The sequence below is a fragment of the Centroberyx affinis genome, unplaced genomic scaffold (assembly GCF_046629955.1).
Source record: "Centroberyx affinis isolate AG114_WGS23_722 - 3 ecotype Tasmania unplaced genomic scaffold, CSIRO-AGI_Caff_v1 ptg000175l_1, whole genome shotgun sequence".
Taxonomy (NCBI): Eukaryota; Metazoa; Chordata; class Actinopteri; order Beryciformes; family Berycidae; genus Centroberyx; species Centroberyx affinis.
The window spans coordinates 304,255-321,090 of NW_027278872.1; the positions used below are offsets into that span (position 1 = coordinate 304,255).

General features: G+C 40.1%; 1 protein-coding gene and 1 long non-coding RNA gene across 2 annotated transcripts; both read right to left on the bottom strand.

The window, feature by feature from the left end:
- Window positions 1–3,039: 3,039 nt before the first annotated feature.
- Window positions 3,040–10,724, bottom strand: LOC139657360 (uncharacterized). The gene is made up of 3 exons (XR_011696175.1): window positions 10,608–10,724; window positions 5,244–5,419; window positions 3,040–3,602 (listed from the first exon to the last, which is right to left on the bottom strand). It is a non-coding gene; the product is annotated as an uncharacterized lncRNA (long non-coding RNA).
- A 1,704-nt stretch (window positions 10,725–12,428) lies between these two features.
- Window positions 12,429–16,312, bottom strand: pitx2 (paired-like homeodomain 2). Its single transcript, XM_071535185.1, is given in 6 exon segments — window positions 12,429–13,587; window positions 13,590–14,016; window positions 15,053–15,252; window positions 15,803–15,829; window positions 15,832–15,904; window positions 15,906–16,312. Coding segments are annotated over 6 exon segments (942 nt in total). The 5' UTR covers window positions 15,987–16,312; the 3' UTR covers window positions 12,429–13,453.
- Window positions 16,313–16,836: the final 524 nt, after the last annotated feature.

Genomic DNA, 16,836 nt, shown 5'->3' on the forward strand with positions numbered 1-16,836 from the left:
TACATATCATCTATATAAATATAATAGATAAATATCATAAATATCATCTATATCATCAATATCTTCTTGTAGAATACATATCACAGCTAAACTATTTGTATATACTCTATAGTCTCCTTCTAATCTTAACATTATTTTAAGATATAGTTCATGGATTTAAGGATTTCAAAGTTGTTTTTTTTCTTGGGGAAGAATAAACCTCTAATGAAAATCCCCCTTGTGTTAATGTTTGAGTGTCGTTTTTACTCACTGCAACATCAGGTTAGTTTCAGTATTACTAGGAAATCATACTGAATCTGGCCTCAGGGAAGTGATGACTAGTCAACAGCTCCATATTTGCCAGTATACTGCCATCTAGTGGCTCGACAATGACTTTCAGCGTCAACAGTAGATTTATTTGACGCTCAAATGTCTCACCTGGCCTCACCAAAACAAATTGGATTCATAATGTATGGCTTACATTACACAGCGTTTATATCACGTCTCAGGCTGTAGACAATACTCCTCTTGCAGTAAATCTATTCTGTAATATCTCCCAGGCCTCTGTGTGACACTGTCAATAAGACATGTGATATGATGTGTGAGCGGCCGAGGTAAATGTATTGTTTTAACCAGAAGGGCAGCAGCTGCAGTCACAGAGTTGTGGTGTGGAAAGTGGAAATCTGACCTATTGGTTTAGAGCGGATAAACAGACTTTCTGCCTGACCTTTCTGCTTCATTACCCGCCATGATGCCAGATAAATGGAGAAGAATACAGTGCTGCTGTCGCGTCAAAACCACGCAGGTAACTGCAGATTTGTTGTTGTTTTTGTTGTATTTCGTAATCATTAGGACTTTAAGATGTTAAAACACCGTGAATCTCAAAAATACATGGCAACAATACCCTTAGAAAAAACAGAAATAGTAATCTTATAATAAATTGAATAATATTTTAATAATTTAATAATATCGTAAACCTTAAGTCCTCATAGGAAAATTATAAAATACATTATTTTTTAATAATATTAATAATAATAATAGCTTTATTATTATTATTATTATTATTATTATTATTATTAATAATAATAATAATAATAATAATGATAAACCATAGCCTAATATAAACAATGCCATAATATACAAACATACTATAAATTCAAAATTTAGTAGCACAGACACATTATCAGTCCCTGTAGGAATATTATATTATCGTGATTATAGTGACACAAGTATTACGAATTAAGCAACAGTTAGTCTACTGAAATTCATCTTATGAGGTAATTATTCAAGACAGGTGTTGAAGAACAACCCAAACGACATTTTTTAAACATCTGACTGATGACTGTCCTGTGAAAATGAGATTGTTATTTTAATAATTTGATCATCTTTGCTGCCCTCTGCTGGCTGACTTGGTCTCTCTATTAAACCACGAGACTGACTGAGAGACTGTCTCTTCATAATGAAATCAGTCCAAAGAAACTTTGGTAAAACTCTTGGAAGTATTACATATAGTACATAATACAATATTATAAAGCTTCATACAATTTGCCTTGTATGTATTCACATGTGGCAGTTGCCCAGCACAACCCTATAGGAAAATGAACTGTAGTAATTCTATAATAAATTCATGATCCTATAATAAATGTATAATAAAATGCTTCTGTAACAGAAAGATACTATAGTAATATCACAGCAAACCTTTAAACAATCATACTATCAGAAAATCCTATAGTATTACCACAGATCTAGGAGCTGTCGAGCACAATCCACAGGAAAAAGAACTACAGTAATCCTAGAATAAATTTATAATCCTACAATACATTTAAAACAATATGCTTTGATAAAAGAAGGACACAAATATCACAGCAAAACATTAAAATATGATGTTTCTGGTAAAGAAAATCATAGTAATACCATATGAGAAAAAAACAAAACCATAAAGCACGATGCACCACAGGCACACTTTAACATCCTATAGTATATTATAGGAATGTAATAGGTGATTTTTCGTGTCTACTGAGCAGCTCCGTTTGCTTTCTTGATCACATAATGAACCCTTTTGGCATTATGCAGAACTAAGCAAATGAAAGTGCACGCACACACACACACACACACACACACACACACACACACACACACACACACACACACGACAACAATAACAAAGAACAAATAAGGCCAATATCTGGCTAGAGAATAAATCTGTGTCATGCAGAGCCACCACATCATATAAATCTTTTTATCTGGAGGCTACAAGATGTTGCTGCTGCATCCAGCTCTCGGTGTGTGTGTGTGTGTGTGTGTGTGTGTGTGTGTGTGTGTGTGCGCGCGCGCGTGTGCGTGCGCGCGCATGTCTTCCATTTCATTAATGACAGTAAGATGGTGACGCCTTCCAGCCGGGATTACCGCACCGTGCGCTCTGGCTCTCCCACCGTGCCCAGTAATGACGGAGGCGCTGTGGAGACTGGAGGCGCACGGCAGATTGCTTTCCGCCCGAGTTTACAAGACAGACAGCGAATTTGGACGTGTCTGTCTTATCAGAGATTAAAACTGTCTGAGAGAGAGGGAGAGGGAGAGAGGGAGAGAGAGAGAGAGAGAGAACGGCTAGTAGGAGTATTTATGCACTTGTTCCCTCAACCTGCTTGTGTAATTTAACAGCAGACTACCGAGTAGAGTCCGGGGTCATGGCCTACAGTTTATGCTTTTGGACGCAGTTGTGAAATCAAAGGAAAACTATGACAAAATAGTCTGTTTGTGGAGAGTCTCCTGATCATCTCTGTTGAATGTTTCAGATAGAAGGCAATTGGAATGCAATTTTCCAACTTACTATCACATCTAAAGACATCATTCCTATCAGTTAGATGTGTAGTTAAATGGATTTCTTGACCCAAGTCTCTGTCTCTGTTAGTTTAATAGTTATGGCTAAAAACTGATAATCATCTAATCAATGTTCCTTGGCTGTCTGTCTACCAAATTTCATGGAAATCTGTTCATACACTTTAGAGATATCCTGACAGACAGAAAAATTAAGAAAACATAACCACCTTGGCAGAGCATTTATTAACATGATAATCACATTATTATGAAAGTAAATACATATATTTTGTGTACATTCAATCAAACAGTGTCTCCAGCAGTATGATGTCTCTTTCCTTGGATTTTCTGTTGATGAAGTTTCTGTAGGTGGCGCTCTTTTCTTGGCTATCGCTGCTCATGCTAACTCCAGTTCTTCTTCTCTTTATTCCAAACAACCTGGAAACGTAAAACGCATCACTTCCTGTGTGCCTGAGGATTTTTCCCAGGAAAGAGCTACCAGACACCAGTAGTTTAGAACAGCAAATGTAAAACATTTCATGAACTGATTATAGGTTGAACCAATATCGTGTTATAGCAATTCGTGACAGAGAGTAGAAATATGAAAATGTTGCAGATTATTACTTTAACTTTAACCCAAACACATTACGAGTTTAGTGCTGAAGTGTGTTGTGTTTCCCGTTCCTTTAAAGACCAGAACCCGCCCAAAGTTCCTGCTTCTGGCAGGTTTATGTCTGCTAAAGGTAGATTCAGTAGATGTAGATTTGAGCAGCTCCACTCCCCTCCAGGTCTCTGTGGACATTCAGATCCTGTGGAGATCAGGCAGAGAGAGGACATCTTAGAAAGATCAATACTCCTTAGTGGATTTCCTATATCAACCACACTGAAATCCTACCATCTGTGACATATAGGTTGAGCGCATAAGTCACTGCTGGGTAGGATCCAATCCAATAAGTCGCTCTCCACACCGTCTGTTCTTGTTGGGTTGGAAATGCTAAGCTTGACGAGGTGGATGAGTGGAGCGTTCAGGTGCACTAGCTGCAGAATTCACTTTTTCACTACTGTTCACTACTGCTCATCTAGTCTAGTCAGATTCATTTATCAAGGTTGTCAGGTTTGTCACATACAGAGAACAAAGGATTTAAATACAGAGATAAAACGAGAAAGGACAATCATAATACAAATTTCATGAGGCCAGAGCTCTCTCTCTCTCTCTCTCTCTCTCTCTCTCTCTCTCTCTGTTTGTATGTGTGTGTGTGTGAGAATATGAGAGCAGTGGTCAACACAAGGGCAATCTGCAGGAGCAGAAAGTAAATGACAGACTGTATTGAAGGAAATGAAGAGAAATGAATGTCGAAGTCAAATGGCCCGAGCTTTTATATTATAAACTGGACATGATGTCTTATTCAAATTTACATGAAATGTCCTGTCACTTTCTGCAGGATTTCATTACAAAATAAGATATTCAGCATTTGAAATGTATTCCTACTCCTCATTGCTGGCATTAAAGTAAAAGCATGTTATGGGTTAATAAGTCATGAGGCATCTTAGGACTATAGCTTACAAACCATATGCCTGTAAGGAAAAGACTGTATGTGTTTTTAGAATATAGTGTAATTGCAGAATTTATTTTCTTTTATCTTTTCTCCCCCAAAATGGATAGATAGTGTTTTGGAATTAAACCCTTGATATGCACCTGTCTAGTTTCAGGTAGAATGAGTGAATGAATATGCAATAATTTGCATATTTATATGTCCATTTCAATGGACATATAAAAATGTTTGTATCTTTGTTGTTCATTACAAACGATGTAAAAAATACAATAAAAACGCACAAAGTTGAACAAATAAGATAAAAAAAACTCATTTTTAAATTCTCATTTAAAAACTTGACAGCAACCACACTAAATTGATAAACCCTGTATATACAACTCTATATATACTGTACTCTATATTAATAATGTCAGTTTTCCAAGGAGTACAATAAATCAGTAATATTATATACATTTCAAATAACATGAAAGAATGGAAAATCACAGAAAGGTTGCCCAATAGAAAATCAATCAACAACCACATTAGACAAAAATAAGAAATCTATCAATATTTACATTATTTACTTGAAAGGAGAATGCTGCCATTTCCCAGGATGGCTTCAAAAGTTTCTATAATTCATATCCATCTCTATTTGACTGCTGCCCGTTTCAAATGGCTCCAGATACATAGCTGAATAGAGAAGAGCCATGCAGCGCTGTTAGCCATTAGGTTTCTGTGGAGATGAAGAATTGCTGAACGCCAGAAATGGACACAAAAAAAAAAAAAAGCTGTATTTGCTTCAGTGAAAAATGGGACTTCCCACATCTGGCTTCAATGAGAGCGCAAGCCAAAGAAAGATATTTACTGAGAAGTAAACATTTTACACTTTAGCTCACACCCTAATGCAGACTGACTTACAGTGAGGGAGCAGGCAGGGCTTCACCATCCTGCTCAAGGACACTTCAACAGGCCATTGATGGACACACTGGTTGTTGTGGGGATTGAATTAGTGACCTTCCAGCTATAGGAGGCTCTCTAACCACCAGGCCAGGCTGCTGGCAGGATGGCAGGATGGTTACAAGCAGCAATTTGCTCTGGAAGTAGTGGACAAAACACAGATTCAAACATACATTTCACTTTCTACATTGCACTCTTCATTTTCTGAATTGCCCTTATTAGACTGACAGGCTCACAAACTGTTGCAAGCTGTTCCCCAGGCCATGCAAGATACAACAAGGAAATCACAGTGAATCATACATACTAATATAGCCTTGTGACAAATAGTCCCACAGTCATTAATCAATAGGCAGGGTCTGATTCAGCACTAGAGAGCCCAGTGGATTCTGGGGAGTCTAAGGGAAAGCCAATACGCCCTCAGCTGAAGGGGGTAAATATGCATGTTACCACTATTGCCTTGCATTATTTGTAAATCTAACAACACTGGTTTTTTACAGAAATTGGGTAGAGGAAAAGCCATGGAAGGACATTTTGAAAGTTGAGATATTTCAATTGTAAAATTCAAAACAGCTGTCAATTCACTGCAGCTTGGCCTTTCTAGTGTAAACATATCTCCAAGCTAAGAATCTGACTGACCATAGATTCTCATGCTGCGTTCCAGAGATTTCGGAAAGTCTGAAGTTCCTTCTTGGTAAAATGCAATGGAGTGGCCTTTCAATTCGGAAGTCCAAGTAGGAAACTTGGGCATTATACACTGTAAATGCTACAGAGCATTAGCCTACTTTTAACATGTTCATAATCCTCAAAATACACTTAAATCTATCAAAACATCTATGTGGTAAATGGTTAAACATAAATTTGAAATGTAAAGTTGCACTGACAGGTGACAACATTCTACGCTAGCTAACATCGCAAAATATAATGGACATAACATTAGCTGTTGCATGGGTAACAGTATTTTACGTGGGGGAAATTAAATCTTGGGACCCTTCATGTTTCTTCCCTGTGTGGTTTTTTCTGAGGAAGGCACTCAGCTGGGAATTTGACTTTCGACACTGAATAAAACGCAGCATTAGGTGAAGGAATGATGTAAGCTTGTCCCTAAATAGACCTCTCCATAATTTCGGGCATTTTGAGCCAAATATGCCACATTGGTGCAGCTGGACAGTCCTGTACGGCTCAACAAGTAGAGTGCGGCACTAACACTGCTAGGGTTTGGGGTTTTGTTCCCACTGGGGCAAACCTTACAAAAAATGTATGTGATCATGGCTCTCTGAGATGCTTTGAATATAAGTGTCAGCCTAATAGTATGTGTTATATGATTCGATGGGAGGCTCTTGGGAAGTGGATTGGGGGCCATATTACAGAAACATCCAAACTGGAAAATCTTGTCTCACTTAAGAGAGCAATTTAGGATTTTTGCCATAATGGAAAGTTTTCATACATACAATTAAGATTTAGGTAGAATCCTATCCACAGTTTGCTTCTATCATGGCAAAATGGGCTGTTGTCGTATCTTTGACCTTTAAGATAAGATAGGATGGATAGGATTTTATTCAAGCCACTGGACTCACATGAACTGATGAGAGCATACAGCGTCACAGCTTTTTCTAATTCAACCTGCGTGTGAAGGGAAAATTTTACAACACGAATTGAAATAATACTAAAACAAACAAACCGCTCAGGTGTAATTTTCTATCTGAAGTTGGAGCCTGGGAAACTATTCTGTCAGGCTGCGCATCAGACAGAGACTCTGGGTGGCTGACAGCAGCGAACAGAGGTAAACGTCAATTAAGACGTTACAGTAGATGACAGGCCTAAAGAAAACAGTGCTGAGAGACGCCATCTGGGGCAGACTGTGTAAACTGAAGGTGTCTGAACACGATGCTTCAGATAAGGCTAAAATGTTAGCAGCTTTAGACTTGTCAGGTTAACATGAAGAGGCATGAGGAAGACTTCAGGTAGTTGGTGTGCCCGGCTGCCTGTTTTTGAATTATAATATACGTATTTCCTTGCATTTACTCGTAATTCTCATAAATACACAGTTGGTAGATGGATTTTTATAAAGAAAATGAAGTGATTCTTCACTAAATACTTGATGCAGGTTTGGGCTATGTTTCATCTGGACAAAATGGAACATAATACTGGCTTACTAATGATTCTTGCAGATTGGATTTTAGGAACTATAGTTAGTTGTAATGCAAAAGAATGCCACTTGAACGGCATTTATCCAGAGTAGGCTGACTGAGCATGTGTGCTGTTTTTCTGCCTCACACTCACCGTTATACACCTTCACACCAGAGAGATCCCCAGTGCAACCAGTCTTGTTGGCAATGGAGCAGCTTTACTGGAGCAACTGGGTGCTGACTGCCTTTCGACTATTCTCATTTTGTTTATTCTCACTTCTGTTTTCCCCCAATGGACCTCAGAGAGCAAGACACCTTACAGAGACACACATTTACATTTTGGTTATAAGGTGTTTATCTGGTGCTCCACAGCGACTTACAGTGGATGATGGTGTAAGAGTTCAGTGTCTTGCTCCAAGTTTTATTTTGACAGGTTACATTTGCTGCTGCTGGGCATCAAACCTCTGACTTTCTGACTTTCAGGTTATGGCATCGCCTCTTAAAACTGCCACTGCCACCCTGTCACCCAAACATGGCAAAACATCAGAAAACATGGAAACTGTATTCTCAAAGAACTTTTAACCAATACAGGATATGCTTCTTCCATCAAAAAAAAAAAAAAATCTCATATCATGAATCTCTCCTGATGGATCATATTTTCCCCCTATTCCAAGGTCCATTAGAGCCGTGCTACTGATCTTTCCAGCATGCTTAATGTGTAGAAATTGATTTTGAGAGAAAACATCTCAGATGTGTGTTTTTTTTCAGCCTTCTTTAATAGAACTTCAGAGAGCAGGAAGTGTGTGCGTCATGAAATTCGCCCTGGTTATCTGCTTTCACACGCTCTGGCCAGCCGCCCACCCTCAAACAACAGGACGCCCCCACTGTGAGAGGGCTCGTTTCACCCAGCACACACACACACGCACACGCATACACACACACACACACACACACACACATACAAGAAAGGAGGCAAGTATGAACTTCTTTGCACACATATTCACAAATATGCATACATAAATGAACACCAGCAAGCCAATATATGCACACACACCTACAATCAAGTGAGCACACACACGCATGAACATTCACAAACTCATACTGACGCAAGCTACACATGCACTTACACACACACACACACACGCACACAGATTTAAATAATCAACATGAAAGGTCTATGAAAATCACATATTGCACAAACTAAAACAGAAACATATTCATTTTTTTCTCAGTTTGGAAGCTGTAAACCAATGTGAATGTTGTTGCACTGAATCAAAAGAAAGCTCTCCAGATCCTCTTGCATCACTTCACTGCAGAAGCGGAGTGGCTCAAATGAAGCTGATACTTTTACTTTGGGGTTTTTGGGGCGCAGAGGAGCTGGACGTTCATGCATCTTGTTATGGAGAGCTTCCTCTCCTCTGGCCCTAGGTGAGGTGAGGGTGAGAATGTGTGAGGTCACACCATGTGACCTTTAGCTGTAGCCGCTGGGCCGTGATTGGTCCAAAGCAACCCCCTCCTACCCACCCTCCTCCTCCTCCTCCTCCTCCCTGACCAGTACAGTTGTGGGTAAAGTGAGGCCAGTTGTGTGTGTGTGTGTGTGTGTGTGTGTGTGTGTGTGTGTGTGTGTGTGTGTGTGTGTGTGTGTGTGTATGCCTCCTGTACGCGTTTCTGTGTAGCAATTCCAACAGAAACACACATATATATCAGAAACTATGGGGCTAAACTTGGCTTTAACTACTGAAAACTACTGAATTCATTTTTCCAGGTCATGATCTCAGAGTTTGAAGGCTCCTTGGCTTCAGCAGTGGAGTCCTGTCGTGTTTTGGGCCTGTTGCTTCAAGGCATATAATCCGTGGCCTACTTTAAAAATAGACGATTGATCTGAACCATCTTGATCTGAAACATCCGAAATCTATATTCATTACCGCGCCTACAATTGCCCCATTTCCATCCGTATCACTTAATCAAATAAAAACAACCTAAAACTCCACAGAATGAAATAGCGTGTTTGTTAACCTGCACTTATGGTTGAAAAGAAATTCTGCAAAGTAGTCTCATTGGCGTCATTTTGAAAAGTGGTTAAAGGACTTGGCACGCTTTGAGAAATGCTTGATCCATCTGCATAACTACCTGAAATCGTAAATTAACATCTATTTCTAAAAAAATAAATAAATAAATACTCATCTCAAAAACTTAAATTGTCGCCTAATCCGTTAATTCCATGCAATAAGTGACTGAGTGCCTGCTGAATTTGACGTTGATGAAAACTGATTCCTGCAATCAATTTTGTTTTTCATTTCAAAATTCACTCAGAAATATCCCATTGTTCTTCGTCAGTGTGTACGTGTTTATAGTCAATGTACAGGCAACTTTACTTTAAAAAAAAAAGTTGTTTATGTGTGGAGATACATGGGTTCAAATCCAGGCCTCATTAGCGTGTAATCACACAACATGGTTCTAGATATATTGCATGCAGCGTATTGCCAAACCATGTCACGTCTCTGACCCGCCGCGGCATGAATATTGAGAGCTTGTTAATTATTTAGATTAGAGGTGTAACGATACGTGTTTGGATATTTGCACTTCCTCGCTTTATTTGAATTCCCAGTGGAGTGGAGGTGAAAGCAGTGTCGGCTCGGTCTGTATGTGACGGTGAGTTTCCCTGCACTGGATTTTTAATCAGCTGGCGTAACAAATTTAACATCAAGATGTAGCCACTAGTACGGTTTAGGTGTCCGAAAAATTAGGTAAGTTAAGTAAGGAGAAATATAAATCTATCTTTCAAACACCAGTGAAGAATTACATTTGTGTTTAAACATCAAACAGCCTTATGAAACTGCAATGTCTATATGTTATTGTGTAGGTATAACAGTAGTTTTGCCTGATCAGCTCTTGAAGTAGGCTACAAAAGCCTCCAATTAAAAAGCAGCATTTATAGGTTTTCATCGCATAAACGACTCTGCCGTGTCTGAACTTAGAATATTAATTTGGGCTAAACGTGGGTAGAATCTGAACAGACTAGTAGGCTATGTGCATTTATTTCCATCCTGAATAAAAGCCCACTTTTACCACACAAGTCTATTTTTGGAAAATTCTCCGCAAAAAATCAATTTGGGAACGTGACTGAATAAGCAAATGCAGCAGATAACAGGGAAGTCCGTGTTTTTTTTTTGTTATTTGAGCATGCATTAGTTCTTACCTTGTGCTGATGTTGATAGCCGGAGAGGCAGAGGTCTGCAGTCCTGACCGCTGCTTTTGACCAAATGAACATTTCGCACTGAAGACTTGTCTGTTCAGGCCATCCACTGTTCAGATGTTGATTGTAGATGTGTATTGAGGCGCAGACTGCGTATTCGCCCCTACAGCTGCCAAAGCTTATCCCTGTCAGCTGATTATTGCTCCACGTTACCGACTCCATCAAAAGGTGACACTTGTGCAAAAAAAAAAGGAGGAAAGGATCTCTGACGGCCTGCAGCTTTTAGGGAAAAAAAATTAACACTGAAATCAGGCGTTCAGGCTGCTCAGAAAAAGCCAATCAGCTGTATAAGAAAAAAAGAGAAGAATGCGCTTCTCCTTTGGCACATTTTTGTAGTTTATGTGCAAGCAACGTTTTGCTCTGCTGTTTGACTAACTGTGATTTATTCCACCACATAATAATTCCCCCTTGAGAGATGACCTAGGGCCTCTTCCAGCATGAAATCAGATCCTAAATCAGCTCTGTGGCTCCGTTACTAAAAGGCTACGTTTACTTTTTTTTTTTTTTCAAACAAAGAATATTCTAGCTCATTTTAATGGTGATAATGGCTCCATATAGTCATATCAAGGCCGGGATTATTGAATTAAAACACAATCAAGTCACATGAATGTTGTTATGAAGCTGTATTTCAGAGGAGAGAGGTGTCGCGCGCAGCTCGGTCTGCTCTGCAAACCCAAAGTTGGACTATTTATTTAGTTCTTTATGCAGAAAGTGTTGCGGTGTTTCCTTTCTGTCTGCAGCCGTACCCGCCTCCTCCGTCCCCAGCTCAGCCTGGCCCACATACCTCTCTCTCTTCTCTCTCTCGCTCTCTCTCTCTCTCTCTCTGTCTCTCTGTGTGTGTTTGTTTGCTCAAACTTGTGAATCATATTTTCCCTGAACCGTGGCTTTGTTTTGCTTTGCTGCATTTGCACACTTTAAACAAGACTGTCCAGACTACAAAAGAAGAAAAAAACAAAACTACAATGCAAAGTCAAACAGCTGCATGCATGAGGCATAAAGGTAGGCTACTCGAGATGTCTGGAAAAATAAATACAACAATAATAAATCCAGTAACCGTGCAATTGTGAAATACGTCTTTGAATAGTTGGAGATTTGTTTTTTTTTCTGGATGGACTGCACTTTTTGGATAGAATATTAACATAATCCACTTCTTTGGGGGAAAAAAAATGGCTCTTATTATTGTAGACTATCAAATCTAATGGTTACATTTTATAGATTATGCTGATTAATACAATAAATATTCTGTTAGGCCATGTGTATTTTTATGAGCAGCAAATCCCTATGTAGCTATAAATGTAATTGCATGATGCATGAGATATTATGCATAATAGTGTAATAACAAGATATAAAACATTGTTTTTCCTCAAAAAATTAATGCACCTCTCATGACTAATTTACCATCACTTTTCAGTATGCAGGCTCTTCTCCGTTCAACACGCTAACACCCTAATGGACTCTTGTAATTGTTGTGTGGTCCAACTCCTGTTTGTTGATTCCCGTGTTATTTCAAGCACCAGTGACCAGCCGAGGCCTTTGCTGAGGAGGCAGACATGTATTCAGCAGTTAATCTGACGGGACATCTCACTGCTATGTGTATTGGACCGGCCCATTGTTTTTCCCTATAGATTAGCCGGCCTAGTAGCTCACATAATCGAAAGGCTATAGACAGACTGTCATTGCTTTACACTCCACTAACAGACTACTAACACAAAGGTTCAATAAAAGTCCCCCAGCAGAATGTTTTGAACAATATATTTACTTCCATTAAATAAAACACAATAGTTTATTTTTTTGGATGTTGAAAAAAAAACAAAAACATAATTCCGTACCAAATAGTATACACAGAGCAAAACCAAATAATTTTTCGCAGGAACATTTTGATGCTTCTTTTTTTAAAATCCAGAATTGCTATTCTAAATCGATATTCACACAGACATTAATAATAAATTTATAATATGTTAGAAACACACAACTGGTGCGTTTTAGTATGTACATTCCCTTTGTTTGCAAGCAAAACATGATTCCTTTTAGGGTTTTTTTTTTCCACATGCGTTGGTAAATTGAACCTTGAGAAGACTGGAGGGCTATAGCGCATTCGCCTCAACAAACAGGAGATGATAATTCAAATATATACAACCTTTCAGTCAACAATTAACGTCCAAAATCCACCAAAAAACCCCTCACGACAAGCTTTAAAACATGAAATAGGCCTGTCGGTTCTACTCTGCGCTCTGCAGAATAAAACAGGCCTACTCATTAAAGGGGAATAAACCTAATAACTCCCGTTTCAGTTTGACTCCGTCGTGGAGTTGAGCTTGTTTCAGTGGTTCAGTCTTCTAGTGCCCTTTTGAAAATGAAAAAGTAGTAGTAGTCTCTTGTTCCTGTGGCCGGCTGTTTGCGTTCACTCACACACTGCAAAAAATGCCATCTTAACAGGCCATTTAGGCTCGTATTCAGTCTTAAAAACCTTTTTTTTTTCTTAAAACAAGGGCAAAATTATGCCAACTGGGTGCGATAATCCCACTTGTTTCTCTATACATATTCAGGAAATTTCTAGGAACAAGTGGCAGTATCTTGAAACAAGGCAGAATGAGGCAGATCACTCCAACTAGTATCAAGAAATAACAGCTGATCAAGAAAATTTCCTGAACCAAATTGGGAAAAAAGTGAAATGATCTCACCCTGTTTGGCAGATTTTCTCACTCCTTTAGAAAAATAGCATTTTAGGCCTCGATACTAGCTCATAACGACTTTGCTAAAATGGGTATTTTTTGCAGTGCAGGTAGGTATTAGACGGGTCTGTCCACGGCGTATTGGCAAGCGCTCAGATTAGAGGCAGGATTCTGCACAGTGGCGTATCCAAAACTCGAGTGCTGCTTGGCTTTCAGTCTCAGGCTGGCCAGGCTGGAGTTGCAAGTGTCCTGTACACATAAGGAGGGGTCGGAGGCGCGTATGGGCAGGCCGACGTGGGAACCCCCGAGTTGAGAGACGGGTTACTGAGGTTGTTCAAGTTATTGAGGCTGTTGAGGCTGGAGCCGGGCACGCCGGTGACCGCCGACGGCACCATGCTGGAAGTCATGCTCATGGAGGATATGGAGTTGGGCGGGGAGAACATGGTCTGCGAGGATAAAGGGTTGACGTTCATGGAGTTGAAGAAGGGGAAGCTTTTGGTGGATAAGGAGGCCGACGTCAGCCCCTTGGCAGCCCAGTTGTTGTACGTGTAGCTGGGGTACATGTCGTCGTAGGGCTGCATGAGTCCATTGAACTGCGGACCGAAGCCGTTCTTGCAAAGCTCGGCTTGTTGGTTCCTTTCTCGTTTCCTCCACTTGGCTCGCCGGTTCTTGAACCACACCTAGAGCAGACAATGGAAACAGGTTAGAGGTTTTCTCTGCGGAAAATTAGTATGATTTCATCATCTAGTTTAGCCTCAAGTAAAATTCTAATAATAGATTTCTACATCATTTTTTTAATCAGACACACCATTTGGCCATCTTCCATTTGGTGCTAATGATATTGCTTTCATGGCCCACAGTCAAAATATACTATCATAATACTACCACTATTTCTATTAATACAGTAAATGGACTGTAGCTAAAATTTAATTGAACCTTATGTTTTCCTAAGTATTTTCAACGCCTTCTCACGCAACGCGACTGAATTCAAAACATGACATGTTTTTTTTTTTCCCATGCAGATAAATACGCTTTGATTCCGTCAGTATCCCAACAGAAAGCATCTGCGCGGCGGGTGTCACTGCACCATCTTAATGTGGAGAGATGTGTATTCCTCTGCAGGCTTCCACAAACACGCTGACCTTAATTACACAACGCCGGGGCGACAATAGCAAAATACAAGCTTTGCACCTCTTTCACACGGACAGAGGAACACGACTGGTATCTGTCACTGACAAATGTCAATAGCCTCAACTGTTAACAAACGTTATTAGTCTGTAATACACTTAAAATGGCTATCAAAGAGCTAATGAGTGTGCCAAAATTGTGCTAATTTATTGTAAGATTAAATGTTGAAAAAATGTATCCCGTGTGCCGAGAACCAGTAGGCTAAATTATGTTTTAAAATAATGCTAAACTGGATTGTTTTGCATTGTAATTAGATTGGCCTAATAGATAAACATAAATAATCTAATTAAATTAGGCTGCAACAGTTAGTATATTTAAACAAGACTATGATTATTTGTTTTACAACAAAATACTGTTTCCTACCTTCTTTTCGGGCAATCTTTTGCCGTGCGTAATTGTGCGTAAAGTTTGGTGTCCGTGCGTAATAATTCATTAAGATAGCATTATTAGGGTAACCCAAAGATTGGCACAAATCACCCGAAATTATACACAATAATTGTGTTTGTTTACACTCAGGGGAATGCTCACCCTGACCCGGGCCTCTGTGAGGTTGGTCCACACGGCTATCTCCTCCCTCGTGCTCATGTCCGGATAGCGATTCCGCTGGAAAGTGGCCTCCAGTTCCTGCAGCTGCTGGCTGGTGAAGTGAGTCCTCTGCCGCCGCTGTCGCTTCTTTTTGGAAGGGTCATCTGAAGAGTCGTCGTTTTTATTTTGGCCCTTCTCTTTCTCTGTAACGGGTAAACAATTTAATTCAGTCATGGTCATTCACTAAGTTCAGGCGTTTAGTCTAAGGCCTCTGCTATGACACAAAAATGCCCGAATCCATGACAATATAAGAAATGACATTTGTATGACTAGATATTGATGAGGATACAAGAAATTCTCTGATAAATCCAGTGATGCGTGTCATGTTCTGGATACTGCATCGTGCTACATTTTTTTCTCACATGTTTTCTTCTAGGATTCAAACTCGAATGAAATCACTGAAAACATAAATAATTACGTGACATTTTTTTCGTGGACAAGCCAAGTTATCTTTCATTTACATACCACAAAAGCTACTTTGCGCGACCGCAGTCTACAAAGGCCAATGGTACAAGTAATTATCTGTTAGTAAAATGACAGCTATAATCGCCTATTTGCATGCACGAAATAACTTCCTGCGCCTAAAACGTCCTTTATGAAGATTAATGGGAGCCACCTTTTGTTTTATATCATAAGATGACATCCGCCGCGCGCTGTGCGGAGGACAGTCTATACCCCGGGATTGGTTCTTACCTACAGACTCCGGACTGGAAGTGTCGACACTGTATGCACCTCTAACCGGTGTTTTGAATCCACAGACCGCTGCAGCGGCTGTAAACTAGAAGCCATTGCCAAGCGCCGTGTGGTGTGTGGAGGCAAGTTTATTCCCGGGAAGGTGGTGATGGTCTAGATTCAAAGGATCCCTCATAGAGTTCATCGGTAAGAGAGCGCACAACTGGCTGTCAAAAGCAGATTAAGTCCCCTTCAGTGCTCGGAGGATAACAGGAAAGTCGTCCGTCGGCGGAATGAATTTAGTGTTCTCCAAAAGCGAACAGCAGCGCGGTTCCTCTTGCAATTCAGTTGAAACCCCTCTCTCTGTATAAACTGGCCTGAAAAATCTTTTAAAATAGGCCAAATGCTGCCATACTGGCGTCGGAGGCAAACGACAGATACATCGGCTGACTATCAGAGTGACAAGGACAGGTAGGTGATATTAGATCCAGAGGCATACACACACTGCACCGCTCTCTGTTCATTTCAGCTGTTCCCCTGCTCACTGCCTATCCAACTGCGCCTCTCTCCAGACCTCCACGTCACCATGTTGCGCCCGCCCATATTCTTTCTGACAGGCACATCCATGTGGATATGACGGTGTGCCCAACCAACCGGAGCTTGCAGAAACAAGATATGTCTGCCAGTGTGTTTATGCTGGGGCTGGCGCTTATTTTTCTCTTCCAAATAAAAGCATGTAAAGAGAGATGGGACGCACGGTGTACCGCGACGCACCGAGGAGCCGTTGCGCAGCAGCCCAAGACCAAATAAAAATGAAAATAACACAGTTTGGCCCCATTTTATGAGATGGGTCCAGTGGCCCAGTAAAACGATGCAGTTCTATTGAAACCCGAGTTGAGCTCCTCGCAGGCCCTGTCACCGCAGTTTACTCAGGGACTCAATATGGATAAAGCAAGCCACCGAGCGGATTGTATTGAAAGCTATATGAAAAAAAAATGCACACTGAATATCAAACATAACAGAGTGAAACTGCAGCACAGCGATCCTGTAAAAGG